Raw genomic sequence first — 15,979 nt, forward strand, 5'->3', positions numbered from 1 at the left:
ACTAAACTACAATTGAAAAAAAAAATTAAAATTAAAAATAAAAGAATTTCAAGATGGTGATAGAGAGCATCAAACCAAGTATAGGGTCCTGTCTGAGACTGCATAGGTTGCATACCCATGAAGCTGGACTTGCAAAATTTACACTTAATCAGGAAAATCTGGAACATTAAGTTTACAATTTTCTGTTAGACAATCAAGGGAGTTTTGTATTTATGAAAAAATAAGATCTTTTAAATATCCAGATATATTTCCTTTCCCTGCATACTGAGGTTGTGTCTTCCAAAAATAATGGCTCCTTCTGTCCCTTTATCCAATGGGGCCATCTCTATGTTTCCAAAGGTTCTATTAAGGCAGACTGGTTTGCCCCTCCGTGAATAGCCCTGAACTCCTTGCTATACTGAAACACCCCATTGGCTCTTCAGCCATGCAGAGCTGGCCTCCATCTGAGGCTTCAGAGTCCAAATGGCATGGATTTTGAAGCCAAAATGGGTTCCAATCCCAGCTCCACTATTTATAGTTCAATGACTTAAAGCAAATTACTTAGCTTCCCTAGAATCTCGGTTTCCTCATCTATAAAATGTAAGTGATGCTATCCAGCCCAAGAGGTTGGCCTTGAGGATTAAATAAGGTAAAATGCTTAGAGGGCTGAGCACAAAAACACACAACAAAATGAGGACACAGCCTCGTTGCATTTTGCCTCTGCTTTAGTCCAAAACTGGATGGGGGAGCGCGAAGTGCCTTCTAGCAGGGGAACCCCAGCTCTCCCCGCTCTCCGTCACTGAGCCCTATAAATAACTTAGCTAAGTCACCGTCCGCCTTGGAGTCGCTGTTCCTTAGGGTGAGGAAAGAGGGTGTTGTTGCAGGTGGTCCCTCTTGGCTGAATCCTTCCCGGGTTTTCTCTTCCTTCCACCACCCCTCCTGGGGAACCCCTCGCTGGGTTCGGCGCGTGCGGGGCCTGGCTGCAGGACCCCCTCGGCCGCGGGCCCCCACTCGCCCCCCGCCTCCCCCGTCCCGGCTGTCGCCGCGCAGCCCCGCCCCGCCCCGCCCCGCCGCCCCGCCTCCCCCGCGGCCCGCGAGCTCTCTCGAGCCGCCCGTCCGCTGCCGGCTGCCAGTCCCGCCAGTGCGCTGGCGGGCGAGGGGCGGCGGGCGCGCGGGACGGGCGTGCGCACGGGCGAGGTCGGGGGAGAGCGCGTGGGCGGCGGGGAGACGATGGGCATCCCTGGGACCCGCCGCTGAGCTAGCACGAGCGGCGGGAAGGCCAGCCTCGCTGTTCCTCCGGGAGCCCAGCACCGTTCCCGCGCCGCCAGGATGATCCCCCCGAGCGGCGCCCGCGAGGATGGCGGGGACGGGCTGCCCAAGGAGGCGCCGCGCGCCGAGCAGCCGCCCTCTCCAGCATCCACCAGCAGCCAGGAATCCAAGGTACCGCGCACACTTACCCCAAGAAAACACGAACTCACTCTCCTCCTGTTCTTCTCTCGGTCCACCTTAGTTTCCCCCGAACTGGCGCGGAGGCTGGCGGGAGACGTGCCCCTAATGGGACCCGGGCTCCCCTGAGACTTGAATGTCGGTCAGTACTCGCTGTATCGCTGCTGGACCACGTCGCGTGGACCCAGCCTCCTGCCCACGCAGACCCGAGGCTGCGCTGGCTTCTCCCCTCAAGCACACGCCGGTTAGTGCGCACTGACTCCGGGCTCAGAGACCGCTTTCCTGGGTGGTTGGTGGCTTGGTGGTTCTGTGCTTTCAGCCTGCTGGTGCCCAAAGCACGTGTAGGTGTTAGCTGCTTCTGAAAGATGATAGCGAGGGATACACCTCCAGAAAAGCTAGGGCGCTTGCGGCCAGTAAAGGGTTGTCTGTGTCACAGGAGTCCCCGAGACTCTGCTTAATTTAAGAACTCACCCCTAACTTCAGAAAAGCTAAGCAAAGGGAAAAGCCGCATTCGTGGGAAAGTTGAGGTTCCTCTTGTGGAAGTTAATAGTTGGAGAACTTACACTTGCTTTTATGAGTTACACTAACACACGCACAAAGCCAGCTCCGCAGCACTTCTGCCACGGTTCCACTTCCTCTGAGACTCCCGTGGGGGCCGGGCACAGGTTTGGAAATCTTGAAAGAGGATCGAGTAAAATGTGCTGCTAGCAGTGACATGCCAAATGGCATCTTAGCCTGGGGTGAAAATCATAAAATGGAGTTTGTGGTGATATGGATTTCTTTAAGTGCAGGGCTCCTGGCTATTTATACAGATCTCCTTGTGAATTCCCCAGGTATCTTTGGAATGCTGGGCAGTTCCTGTATAGGAGTGAAGGGAAGGTGGATGCCAGTTTGGAGAGCAGGGCAGATGGGGCAAAGAAAAGTCCCATCCCTCTCTCCCTTTAGGTACATCCCTAAAAGCCATTGACAAATCAGCAGGATCAAAATCACAGCCAAGTGGCTCTTGGTTTAAGCGATGCTGGGCACTCTACACATCTCAGCCTCTGGAAGTTAACCATCAAAGAGAGCTTTACATTATCTTTATTTTGTCTTTTTTTTTCCCCGATAAATGTCTGATCTGGGGCATGTGTGTGTCAACTTTTCTAAAACTCGGTTGGAAATGGGGGCAAAAGCCCCTCCTTCCAGAGTCGCTGTGAAGAATACATAAAATGAACCAGGGCAGTGTAAGGACTCTATGTTTATCCTTTTCCTTTCTGAGATCAAGGGGATCCACCCCACCACAGATGATCCACTCCTACGCTGTTTCATAACCTGCACACACATACGACCTCTCCTCTGACTGGAAGTTTCTGGGCATCTCATCATTGTCTATCATCGACCATCAGCCACCTAAGGCATATGGGTTAGTGGCCATTTTGAAGATGATCTCGTAGATTGTAAAGGAGCGCAGCAAAACTCAGGAGTGAAACTGGTACTAAACTTTTTGAAATGGGCCTGTTGCTCTGCAGTAGATGTGTTCTGGAAAGGGCTTAGCATTTGCGTATGCAGTGGCATGGTTTAAACACACTATATGGGTGTGCTATTTATAGATATCCTGATGCAAATTCTTTGGCAGAGCAAAAACTACATATGTAATACCCATAATTATCCACTGATTTATCTGACTATGCTTTCAAATTTGTACATGCCAATTTTTCTCAAAGTGGTCTACACACCTGAAGTGTGTGTATATGTTCTGAAATTTGTCATGGCTTAGGTGTTCTTAAGCAGTGGAGATGGCCTGGGGGGGAGGGGATGGGCCATGAACCCCAGGAAATTGAATGCAAAATAGCGTGCCTGAATGTCAATTTTTATGGTGTAGCATTGGTGATGTTCTCAAAGGGGTCCAAGCCCTCAAAAAAGCTCAGCTCCTGGTATGGAGGAATATGTGGTAAAGGGGCAGGAGGGCATGAAACAGGAGCAGAAGAAGGCTGTGTTTATTTTACACCAGGAGTGCCAGATTTGAAAGCTCACTGCTGTTTATAAGGATCTTCCACCCTGAAGATGAGAGCATAGTAAGGAAAGCATGAACAAGGTAATGGTAGTCATTCCACCTTACTCCTCTCAAGTGGTCTGTTTGTGAACATACAACATGGGTTAGGCCTCTCTGGGCATTAAACTTCCGCAAGAAAGACTTTTAAAATTACCTTCTAAAAGACTTTTGTTCTCTGAGTATAAGGGTAACAAAATACTCTTTGTAGAAATTTGAAAAGCCCAGACAAAAATAAAGGGGAAGAAAAAAATGACACATTGGCTCACAGTCCAGCGACAACTACTGATAACATTGTGATCTATATTGTACATCTTTTTTATAAGATCTATTTTTATATTTACACAGTTGAAAGAACTCTGGTTAGCATCTACTGAATGCGTGCTGCATGTCAGGTACAACTTGATTCTTCACAATAACCCTATGAGGGAGATTGCCTGTTTCTTTGATTTTATGAATAAGGAAGCAGAAGCTCAGAAAGGTTGGGTGACTTGGCCAAGATCACATAGCTAGTTGAACGACACAGGTAGGACAGAGCCCTGGGCAGCAGAGCTCTGGAGCCCAGCCCTCCACCACAACTATCTGTCATGCTTATGTATTGTTTCACTTTCTCCTGGTTCCCCTAACATGCTAAGCACGTATTTCACATGCCACTCAAAGTCATTTACAGCAGTATTTTGGTCTTCTCTTAAGAAATCTTTGAAAACAAATTGAGCCACATGTGAAATGATTAGACCAATTTTTGTCTCGCTTCTTTGTGTTTGGTTTTGCTACTCTTCCTCCAAAAATATATTTATGGAGATAATTAAATGTAATGTCACAGAAATATCTGGAAAAGGAGGCCACAATAAACCCTTTAGTGCAGAGTCCATTAGGAGAGGAGGAGGATGGTTCAGTGCCCTGAGCCCATAGCATGTTTCTGGAAGTCCATTTCTTTTGCAGATTCTTTGGAATGCTACATCATAGATTATTGGAGTTGGAAACATTAGAGATCATCTAGTTGGAGTATTTTTTAAATTATAGATAATTTTTATTGTGTAAATTTATTTTAGTATGGAAAATTTCAACAGACACAAAAGTAGAGAAAACAGTATAAAGAATAGTCATGGAACTAATCACCTGGCTTCCCCAGTGACAAATTCATGGATGATCTTGTGTCACCTGTTATCCCCCCTACCACCACCATCCCTCCCCAAATACACTGGATCATTTGAAGGCAAATTTCAGACTTCAATTCATTTCACCCATAAATATTTCAGGTTGCATCTCTAAAAGATAAGGGCTTTTTGGCAAGCATGACTACAGTTCCATTATCACATACGCCAGGTGTTTTCAGTCAAGGGTTAGTATGTTCTTTGGGGGTCCACGAAAAATCTTTGGAAGATCCATGAACAACCAGAATCCGCATTCAGAATTGTGCAGTTACGTGCAGAGTTGCATCACCTGGGGAAAGGATCCATAGCTTGTATCAGATCAGTGAAGTATCTATAGCCCTCAAAGTTTGTCGAAATGGCTTCTCTTTTTCTCTTGAAATCAAAGCCAAGAGAGAGGCAACGACTTGCCTAAAATCACACAGATTGTTAACGGCAGGACTTCTGTTTAAGAAAGCTCTCTTGGACTTTAGATACTCCAGGACAATTTCCTCAGGGCATATTCCTGTAAACCGAAGTAGTAATGTAGTTTATCTGTTTTTGTTTTTTTTTTTTTTTTTCATAAAATTAGTTGAATCGAAAGAATGTGAAAGCCACCCCTCTATCTTTCCACTAACTATTCCAGAAAGACCACAACCTCATTTTTTCTTAAGTGCTAACAGAGACTATTGAATACTAAGAAAAAATGTCATGTTTCAGCATCCCTTATTTCAATGAATATCCCTTCTCCTACTGACTTACAACATGAACTCTTACTAGGGTCTAATATGAAGGTTTTGTGTGGATGCCCTTTGACGTCACTTACATGACCCAAGATCGCATTTTGATGCCGTGGAGAGATTATAGGTTTTGAGGTCAAATAGACAAGAGTTGAGATCTTTTCTTATCAGTTGCCCTGTGACTCTGGGCTAGTTGCCTAGCCCCTCTGAGCCTCAGCTTCCTAATCTCTAGAATGGGGATGCTTATACCCAGCTGACATGGGTTTTTTGTAAGGCCTGTGACCTAATATGTTATAAGCATGTATAAGCATGTAACATTATTTACTTTCTCTTCCTGCTTCACATTAGATGACTTCTATCCCTAGCCAACCCCAGTTGTCATCCCTAGGATCATTTCAGTAACAAAAACTGATGTTCCAATAGTATAACTGAGTTTTCCTTCCTTTAGATTTTACTTATGCTGTTGAGTGCAGTTTTCACCTTAGCTGTTTTGCATCCCCAGGAAGATAAGCCATTGACTCACCAGCCTGTGGCTTCATTTTGGAAGGGTGATATAAGCTACCCAGTGGCCCATAAGAGCCATGGACCAAGGAGTCCCCTCATTCCATGGTTCTCTCTGAATCTGGACTACCATCCAAGCTAGGGAGAAGAAATCTCTTAACCATAAGGATGTGCCTGGCATCTTTCAGAAAGGTGTGTGTCTTCCAATAAGCAACTGTTTATTGAGTGCCTACTTTGTGCCCAGTTCATCTCATACATATATGGGAAGCTATTATTGATAAGGAATTTAACTTCTACTCAGGGGAGAAGATGAAAGAAAATGGAACCTTGGCTTTGCATTCAGATCCCTTAGGGATTCCAGTCCATCGGTTAGACTACTAAATGGGAGTCTCTGAATGAGGGTCCCAAGCATCAGTATTGTTTTAGAGCTTCCCTAATGATTTCATTGTGCAGCCAAGTTTGAGAAACACTGATTTAGACTATTAGAATTGTAGACTGTCAAAGAAATTAAATAGAGAATAAGAATTGAGTAAGAATTGTAGACTGTCAAGATCCTCTTCTTTCTAACCACAGTACCTGAAGGAATCATTTGTAATTAGTCTGTCTTCTTTCCCTTCCCATTTATCATTCAGGCCAAAGGCATGGCTCTGGCAACAGTGACCGGCTGTTGACCTCCATGCTGCCAAATAATCTTAAGCATTTCTCAGATGCAGCTGGATTTACAAGGGTAGCTATGCCCTTATTAAGTTATTTTCATAATCATATAATCATAAAAATAATAAGTACTCAATGTAGAAAACTGGAAAACAGAAAATTACAAAGAAAAATTTCTTTATCACACAACAACGTGGAGATAAGGATGGTTATATTTCTTGCTGTATTTCTTTCATTTACATTTCCTTTACACATGCACACACACACTCGAAACAAAATTGGAACAGTATATACATAAATGCATGCTATACTTTTTCTTCTACCTGATGTTATGCATAGTTTCTGTATACTCTTAGATAATCAATAACATGAATATTCAAAATGGTATAATATTCTACTTTGTTGTTATAGCACATCTATTCCAGCAGTTCCTTCTGAGTACATATTTAGGTTCTTTCTTACTGTTCATATATTTTAAAATATTAAAATTTACATCCTGATACATAAGTATTTGATTATATTTCTGACTAGTTTCATAGGAAGTAGAATTGCTGGGTCCAGATATAAACACTTCTGAGGTCTTTTATTCTCATTGACACAGTGCCCTCAAGAAAGACTATACCGTAGCTTTTTACTTCTTAGTAAACTTTGATTAAAATATGACATCATACCAAAAAGTGCACACATTACAAATTCCACCTTAGTGAATTTTCAGAACATAAATTTTGGTTTTAAAGATTTTTTTTTATTTATTTGAGAGAGAGAGAAAGCACAAGAGAGGGTAGGGTCAGAGGGAGAAGCAGACTCCCCGCTGAGCAGGGAGCGTGATGCGGGACTCGATCCTGGGACTCCAGGATCATGACCTGAGCCGAAGGCAGTTGCTTAATCAACTGAGCCACTGAGGCGCCCCTAATTTTCAGAATATGAACTTTTAATCTATCTGCAACCAATGCAAAAATCAAGAAATAGGATGTTACCAGCACCCCAGAATCTCCCTCAGACCCCCTTCTGTCCTGACTTCTAACAACATAAATTAATCTCAGTTATTTGAACTTTATATAAATGGAATCATGTAGTGTATATTCTTTTATGCCTGGCTTCTTTCACTTAGCAGTATGTTATGAGATTCATCTATGCAATTGCATGTAGCAGTAGTTTTCCTTTTCCTTGCTGTATAGCATTCCACTGTATGAATAGTTCACTATTGATCTACTCTACTGATGATGGACATTTGGATTGTTTCTTGGTTTGGGTGGCTACAAGTGGTACTGCTGTGGTCATTCTTATATATATCCTTTGTGGCACATCTGTTGGGTGTATACCTAGGAGCAACATTGCTGGGTTGTAGGGCATACATATAGATGCTGTCAGCTTTCCAAAGTAGCTGTACCAGTTCATACTCCCACTAATGGTTGTTACGTTGTGTTATGTTCTGTTATGTTGCTAGGCCTTTCTGTGTTCTGTTTATGAAATCTTCACTTACCCCAAAGATATGAAGATATTCTCCTATATTATTTCCTAGAAAAGTTGTTTTGCCTTTCACACATAGGTTTATAATCCATTTGGAATCAGTTTTCTGGTATGGTGTGAGGTAGGGGTCAGGATTCAGGATTGCACTCCTGCCTTTGCTCTTCTAATAATATATACCACTCAAGAGGGTTTGCTGGGTGGCTCAGTCAGTTAAGTGTCTGCCTTCGGCTGAGGTCATGATCCCAGGGTCCTGGGATCGAGCACCGCATTGGGCTCCTTGCTCTGCAGGGAGCCTGCTTCTCCCTCTGCCTGCCGCTCCCTCTGCTTGTGCTTGCTCTCTCTCTCTCTCTGACAAATAAATAAATAAAACAAAATCTTTAGAAAACAAAAAAGAAAGAATGTTTGCTTCTGCAATTATCCCAGGGCATCATTAGTTGAGAACCTAATTTTATGTTACTTTTTCAGTTTGGGGGTTCTCAGACCAAATTGTGTTGTATAAATTTGGGCCTCAAATCTATGTGAAGGCAGATCTGTGATTATGAATTCTCAGGAAATATGTATATATGTATGTATGTATATTCTGCTTTATGGCTATGCTAAGATTTCTTTATCATCAACCAGAGTTGGTGAGAAATTTGTTTCTAGTTCATTCTTTCTTTTTCAAGTCTCCACTCTATTTAGGCATCAAAATCCAATCCCCCTAAGTTTTTTTTTTTAATTTGTGATAAAATATACATAATGTACTATTTACCATTTTTACCATTTTTTAAGTGTACAGTTCTGTGACATCAAATACATTCTCATTGTTGTGCAACCATCACCACCATCCATCTCCAGAACCTTTGCATCTTCCCAAACTGAAACTCCGTCCCCATTAAACAGTTATTCCCCATCTCCTCTTGCCTCCAGCCCCTGACATCACCATTCTACTTTCTGATTCTCTGATTTTGACTACTCTAGCTACCTCATATCAGAGGAATCATATAATATTTGTCCCTTTGTAATTGGCTTATTTCGCTTAACATAAATCTTCAAGATTCATTCATGTTTTGGTATATATCAGAATTCCCTTCCTTTTAAAAGCTAAATAATACTCCATTATATGGGTATATCACATTTTTTGGAGCTAACAAATTTTGCTGTATTTTCAATAGGATAATATTTGATTTCATTTATAAATTATTATTTTTTATTTTCTCACTTTCTGAACTTCTTTTTTCCCAGTTACACTAATCCACTTACCCATCAATGGACATTTGGGTTGCTTCCACATTTTGGTTTTTGTGAATAGTGCTGTTATGAACTTGGGTATGCAAATATCGGTTCAAGTCCCTGCTTTCATTTCTTTCAGGTATATGGCCCAAAACATGATTGCTATGTTACATGGCAATTCTTTGTTTAATTTTTTGAGGAATCATCATATTGTTTCCCCACTGGCTGCACCATTTTGGATTCACAGCAACAATACACAGGGTTCTAATTTCTCTACATCCTCTCCAACACTTGTTATTTTCTGGGTTTTTTTTTTTTTTTTTTTTAATCCTAATGTGTGTTAAATGGTATCTTATCATGGTTTTTGTTTTGTATTTCCCTAAAGATCAGTTGAGCATCATTTCATGTGCTTATTAACCATTTGTATATCTTCTTTGGAGAGATGTCCATTCAAGACCTTTGCCCATTTTTTAACCCAGACTGCTTGGGTTTTTTGGTTATTAAGTTGTAGTATCCTAGCCTTTTAAATCAGAACATTTGAAGGACGAAGATATATGGAATTTTCTTATTGTTTTAATTACATTTATTTACACAGAGGATTATTTTTATGTTTTAAACAATATTTGTCTTTTTTCTTTGGCATGTTATCTGCTCAGGTCCTTGTCCATTTTAATAGAACATTCATCCATTTCCTATTGATTTTTTAAAACTTTTTTATAAATATTAAAACCATAATCTTTCATATATGTTGCTAACCTTTTCCCAGACTAAAATTTGCTTTTTGATTTTATGACATTTTCAATATAGAAGATTTCTTTTGTCGTGTTGTTAAATGTCTCAGGTTTATTTAGCTATGGTTTCTTTTTTCCATTTATATTTAGAAAGGTCTTCCCCACCCTGGAAGCAGATAAATATTAACCTGTTTGTTTCTCTAGATCTTTAATATATACTTGTTACTTTTATCACCTTAATCCATCTGGAATTTTTGGTGTTATGTGGTATGGGAGAACTCTAATTTTTTTTCCCAATGATTACTAAGTATTTCTAAAACCGTTTATTGAATAATTCATTCTTTTTTCACTGATTTGAAAGGTTACATTTATTATGTAATAAATGCTAATATGTACTAGATTCTCCTTTAGAGTCATCTGTTATATTCTCATGATTTTGCATGTATTACTATACAGTGCTTTGGCATTACTATTATAACATTTTAATCATTGTAGCTTTATAATAGATAATTGGTAATACAAGTACCCTCCTGGGAATTTTATTTATTTAGCTGCACACCTTTTTGTTTTTCCATCAAGTTATAAAAATAATGTTTTGGAAGTAACTGCATGAAACTTTTCAGATCATTTCAGTGAAATCTTTACCAGCAATGGGATTTCTCATCCAGGAACATAGTATATATCTTTAGGTATCGACATGCCTTTTATGACACTCATAAACACTTGGGAGTTTTCCTTAAATACTTTTTGCCCAATTCTCTTTAGCTATTGTCTGGGTGTTTTATACTCTGAGTTATACTTATGAACCATCTCTTATATTTTCTAACTGCTGAGAGCTGACATATAAGAAATTTGTTTTATATTAATTTTATAATCTAAGTTCTTCCATATTCCTTTTCTTATTCATCAATAAAGAAATACAGTGTTGCTTAGTGGCTCAGAGCACGGGCTCTGGAGTCAGAAATAGCTGTGTTCAAATCCCACAGTGTCACTTTGGGACGCCACTTAATAAGCTTCCCTGCCCTTGGCTTTCCTGAGCTTCACTATTCTTTCTGTAAAATGAGCATAATAATGCCCTTCTGCAGCATTGTCATTAGGGTTAAATTAATTAGTGTATGCTAAGTGCTTAACACAGTGCCTGGTACATAATAAGTAAATGTTAGCTATTATTATTAGATTATCATAATATCTGCAGTAATAATTTCGCCTCTCTAAACATAATTCTCATTTTTGGAGATGGGGGAGTAGAGTAGGTTTGGAACAGGGGCTTATTACACTCCCCAAATAGGTAAATATTAGTGGAGGTATTGAGCTAATACCTGGCTTACTTTAAATGCCAACAATGTTTTGCTGTAAGTGTACATTCTCTATAAGTGTTTATTGTACAGTGTTGGTACTAAGGAGTGGCCTTAGTTCTTTTGTTTATCAACCCATTGTGGAAGCTACTGCAAATTTACACATTGAGTCTGAGAAACATAAGGCAGTGCTTTGCAAATTTAACTTCAAGACAAATTCATTTCCAACTAAAGCATTCCTTAAGATCTCCTTCTACACAAATTCCAGACTTCCCACTCATGTTCACAATTAAACTGAGACAGTCTTTCTTGTGTTAAGATAGGTAATGTTCTTAGCTTACTAAGAATTTCCATCAGGAATGGATGTGGAATCTTTTCAAATGACTTTCTGGCAAGTATCAAGGTAATCACGTGATTGTTTTTTGTCCTTTGGCCTCTTTATGTGATGGATTATATTTATAGATAGCCTAATATTAAACCCTTCTTACATTCCTGGAAAAGGTCCTACTTGGCCATGAGGATTTTCTTTTAATAAACTGCTACAATTTGATTGCCAATACTTTATTATTTTTATATCTATATACATAAGGGAGATTATTCTGTAACTGTTACTTTGTGTTCTTGGTCACATTTTATTTTTAAGGATATGCCAAGTTTTAAAAAACAGTTTGGGAAGATGTCCATAGATGCCCTCCTTTGTTTTGTTTTTGTTTTTGTTTTTTCCATGGAGCAATTTGTAGAACCCAGGTCCCCTCTTTTAATGTTTGAAAAAAACCTGCCAATAATATCTAGACCTAACACCTATTTTAAAATAAATTTTGAAAACATTTCTTCAATTTTATTATTCTATTCTTTTTTTTTTTTTTTTTACAAATTGGCATGATTCAGGTTTGTTAATTTGCATTTTTCCATAAAATTATTCATTTCCTTTAAATCTTACTAACATCCCTGGATGAGTTGTAAAACAGCCCTGAACCTTCCTTCAATCTCTTCCCATTCTCACTTTCTCTAGCGGAATTCCCATGTGCTCCTAGGCTGTGCGCATTAGCCCCTTAGATCTGGGTTGGAATCAGGAGAGTTAAACACCAATGCTCCCTCCTTAAATCTCTCACTCCATTGATTCTCTTCCTACTACTGGAACAGTTCCTCTCTGGTCCTTTGGGCTATCACTTCCTCCTCCAGCAGTCACTCAAATGTTGGTCTTCTCCAGCATCCTGCTATCAGCCCTCAGCCCTTCTGACTCTCCATAATCTCTCTACATCTCTACTGGGACATGTTACTTATTTTAATTTCACCCACCAGCCGATAACTTCCAAATCTGAATTCAGCACAAATTTGAGCTCTAGACAGATCTATCCGGCTGCTTTTTGGACAGCCTGGCTTGATGCCCTCCATACCTTTTAAATTCAGCCGACTGTCAACCAAACTCATCATACTTGACGCAAATGCCAGCCCAGTTCTTCATGTGTTCTCATCCATAGGTGAGCATCATACATGAAGTCAACCAAGCCAGAAAACCAAAAGTCATCTTTGATGACCCCCAGGGGGCCTGAGCAGAGAGGTTGCTTGGCAGCAAGTAGACAAGAGACAAGATGTCTGTCAGCCCCCAGAGGGTGCTTCACTGATCTGAAAATGTAACTTGACCATGCTACCTTTTGGTAACGGCCCCATAGCTGATATTCTAGTCAGTATGTTTTCCTCAGGTCTGACAGCAGCTGTGACCACAGCATAAAGGACTGAGGTCAGACACAAGAGAAGGAGGCAAGAGGAGGGATCCAGAACACCCTGGGTTCCCGGGAATGCCACCATTCTTTGCCCTCCAAACCAACATGAGGGAAAGTAGTAAAAAGAGATACTAGAGGTCCGTGTGCCCCTGGCAGGAACCCCCCCCCAGCCTCCAACACTCTCAGTTTTATGAGAACAGGGTAACTTGGAGAACTTGGAAAAGAATCCCAACAACCCCTCTTCCCCAGTGATGTTGGTCACCAGAAGAAGCACGAGATGGCAGAGCACTGTCCTCTCACAGCGTACCCTCCACACAGATCTGCACATCTGCTAATCTAGCCTGTCTGCCACCCTCCCTGGGGTCAACATCCCCAGTTCCACCCTCTGCAGCTCACTGTTCAGCAAAATCCCAGGCAGTGGCTCTTTTCTCCTTCCCTTGGCCTGGTAATTGGGGAGGCACCCTCACTACTGCTTCCAGACCCTTGTCTCTCATCCTCTGAAGCCCATAGCTTTAAAATCCATGTGCTCAGGCTCCTCCTCCCACTGCCAGCATCCCCAGTCTGCTGCCAACCCCAGCAGGTCTCTCTCTTCCCCACGATGGCAGAGCCAGGCCCTCTCTTGCTCATTCCACTCCTGCCCTGGTTGTTGGTGATGTTCATACACTACACATGACTCTTCCAAATACCCTTAAGCTTTTCTCCTCCTAAGGTCTCGTCTTCCATTTTCTTGCACATCGCCACCCGCTTCCGCATAGACTTTGTCTGTGTAGTGGTTGTATCATCTCCAGAACCTCCCTTGCAGGCTTCCCATTCTGTGACCACCATCTGGCATCTTTCCATCTAATTCCTTCTGACACCTCTACTCTGAGACTATTTCAACCCCACCCAAGTATAAAATCCATTAACTGGGGAGCCTACTATCTTTTCTTTGTCCCCTACCCACTTTAGGTTCTCAGATTCCTTTTTGTCATGATTGTATTTACTCCCTTGCAAACACCCTAAACTCCCTTGCCCTTCTGTGCCTTTGTTCAGAATCATCTAGAGAAACCTCAGCTCTGCCTAAAGCCAGGTTCCCACCTACTCCATACCCACATTTCTAGAGAAAATAGAGAAGACAGATAATAAACAAGGTGAAAAATGCATATTATTTCAGGCAGTGATAAGGCTACTTAGAAGAGAACAGTGTGGAAGCGGGAGCATGAGGAGCTATTTTATTTCTGAGATCAAGGAAGTATTCTGTGAAAAAGTGACTTGAGTCAGAGACTGGAATGGAGTGAGCGTATGAGCTGTCATTTCAAGATTGAAGATAAGAGGAGAGTAGGGAAGAGATCTGGGCAAAGCCCCGAGGTGGGAACAAGTTTGCATTTCTGAGGAACAGCAAGAAATCTTGGGTGCTTGTTCCTGAGTGCTGAGTCCAGAAAGCTAGACTCACCTCTAAAGAGTCCGAGGACTAAAATTGTACTCTCCAGTATGGTAGCCATTAACCATGTGTGGCTACTTAAATTTAGATGTATTAAAATTAAAAATCCAGTTTTTTAGTCATACTGACCACATTTCAAGTACTTATAATCACCTGCGGCTAGTGGTTAGTACATTAGACACCATAGATTATGGAACATTGTTCTCATTGTAGAACATTCTTACAGACAGGACCAGCTAAATCCTATGGAGATTTAATGGCCATGCTAAGGAAGCTGGATTTTGCTCTAAGTTTGAGAGACCACCACTTGAGAAAGCCCGGGAGGAAGTGGATCTGGACAGTACGTAATTTACATTTTACCAAGATTTCTGTGGGTACTACCTGCGGTGGCACTGCCACCCAGCAAGAGTGGAAGCAAGGAGGCCAGTGAGAAAGCTAGGGTAGTCCAGGAGTAGGGAGAATGGTGTGTTAGACCAGGTATTATTTAGTGGCATAGTTAAGAAGTGGTAAGTTTCAGGATATATTTTGAGAGTAGAATCAATGAGACTTGCTATGAATGCGATACGAGGTATGAGGGAGAAAGAACCAGGGATGCTTCCTAAAAAGTGAAAGGGAGGAGCACAACCTTTTATGATCCTCAAAGCCCTGTGCAAACATGACTGGGTAGCAGTCACAGTAAACTTCAGAAACATGGGGCATGAATTTAATCTTACGAATGACCTTTCAAAGATGGAGACGGTATGATTGGTTTGACTGATTCTGTATACAGGGAAATGGACGAGGTCAGATGAATGTCTTAGAAGCTGGGCAGAGGAAATCAGATTTGAAGAGTAGAGATGAGAGGAGCCATTAATGTTGCCACAGTAAAGTGAAAGATGGATTGTCATGGAGAGAACCTAAACCAGGGAGGTGGGCAATCCAGTCTCAAGAAAATGCAGAGAGGAAATGGGAAGGAAGAGGAAAGAGCAAGCCTGAGAGGATTTTCAAAGACAAGGGAAAGTGCCCGGTTCCTCCAGAGAGCTGTCTTCACAGAGCTTGCACAAGGTTGGAAGCTGGGTTCACCCAGGAGGACCTTTACCTGGCCAGAGATTCCACGGTCAGAGTGAATGGCCAGAGTAAATGAGTAGCAATTCCAAGATCAGAGCTAGAAACATGGAGTTAGGGAACATCCCAAAGGGTGGGATAAGAAGGCAAGAGAGCATAGAGCGGAGGCTAACAGTGAAGAAAATCAGATGCAGGATGGGACGAGGTCCAGAGTCATCAAGAATCAAGATTGTGAACTTCACTGCTTCACTGAAGTTCCTCTCTGCTATGTTGCCTGGGCCATGGAAGATATCAGAAAACCGTCAGTTGTGAGGCTTGGTTGTTAAGTCACCATGATCTACAGTCATATCTCGTCATGTGACAAGAAGATCACCAAACAATGGAATATTACTCAGCCATCAGAAAGGATGAATACCCACCATTTGCATCGACATGGATGGAACTGGAGGGGATTATGCTAAGTGAAATAAGTCAAGCAGAGAAAGACAATTATCACACGGTTTCACTCATATGTGGAACATAAGGAATAGCATGGAGAACATTAAGGGAAGGAAGGGAAAACTGAAGGGGGCGAAATCAGAGGGGGAGATGAACCATAAGAGAT

General features: G+C 41.7%; 1 protein-coding gene across 4 annotated transcripts in view; it reads left to right on the top strand.

Annotated features, from left to right (window-relative positions):
• The first annotated feature begins 1,119 nt into the window (after window positions 1–1,119).
• The window catches only part of STAC (SH3 and cysteine rich domain), a 153,717-nt gene continuing 138,857 nt past the window's right edge, over window positions 1,120–15,979 (top strand). For 2 of the 4 annotated variants that reach the window (XM_081824179.1, XM_081824175.1), the window contains exon 1: window positions 1,120–1,419. In XM_081824179.1, the coding sequence (XP_081680305.1) occupies window positions 1,309–1,419 (111 nt within the window). In that variant the 5' untranslated portion in view covers window positions 1,120–1,308. The remainder of the gene's footprint in view (window positions 1,420–15,979) is intronic. The other 2 variants (XM_081824163.1, XM_081824170.1) reach the window with 1 other exon arrangement.

Source organism: Leptonychotes weddellii, chromosome 1, assembly GCF_054177405.1.
Source record: "Leptonychotes weddellii isolate Sample4059 chromosome 1, ASM5417740v2, whole genome shotgun sequence".
Classification (NCBI taxonomy): domain Eukaryota; kingdom Metazoa; phylum Chordata; class Mammalia; order Carnivora; family Phocidae; genus Leptonychotes; species Leptonychotes weddellii.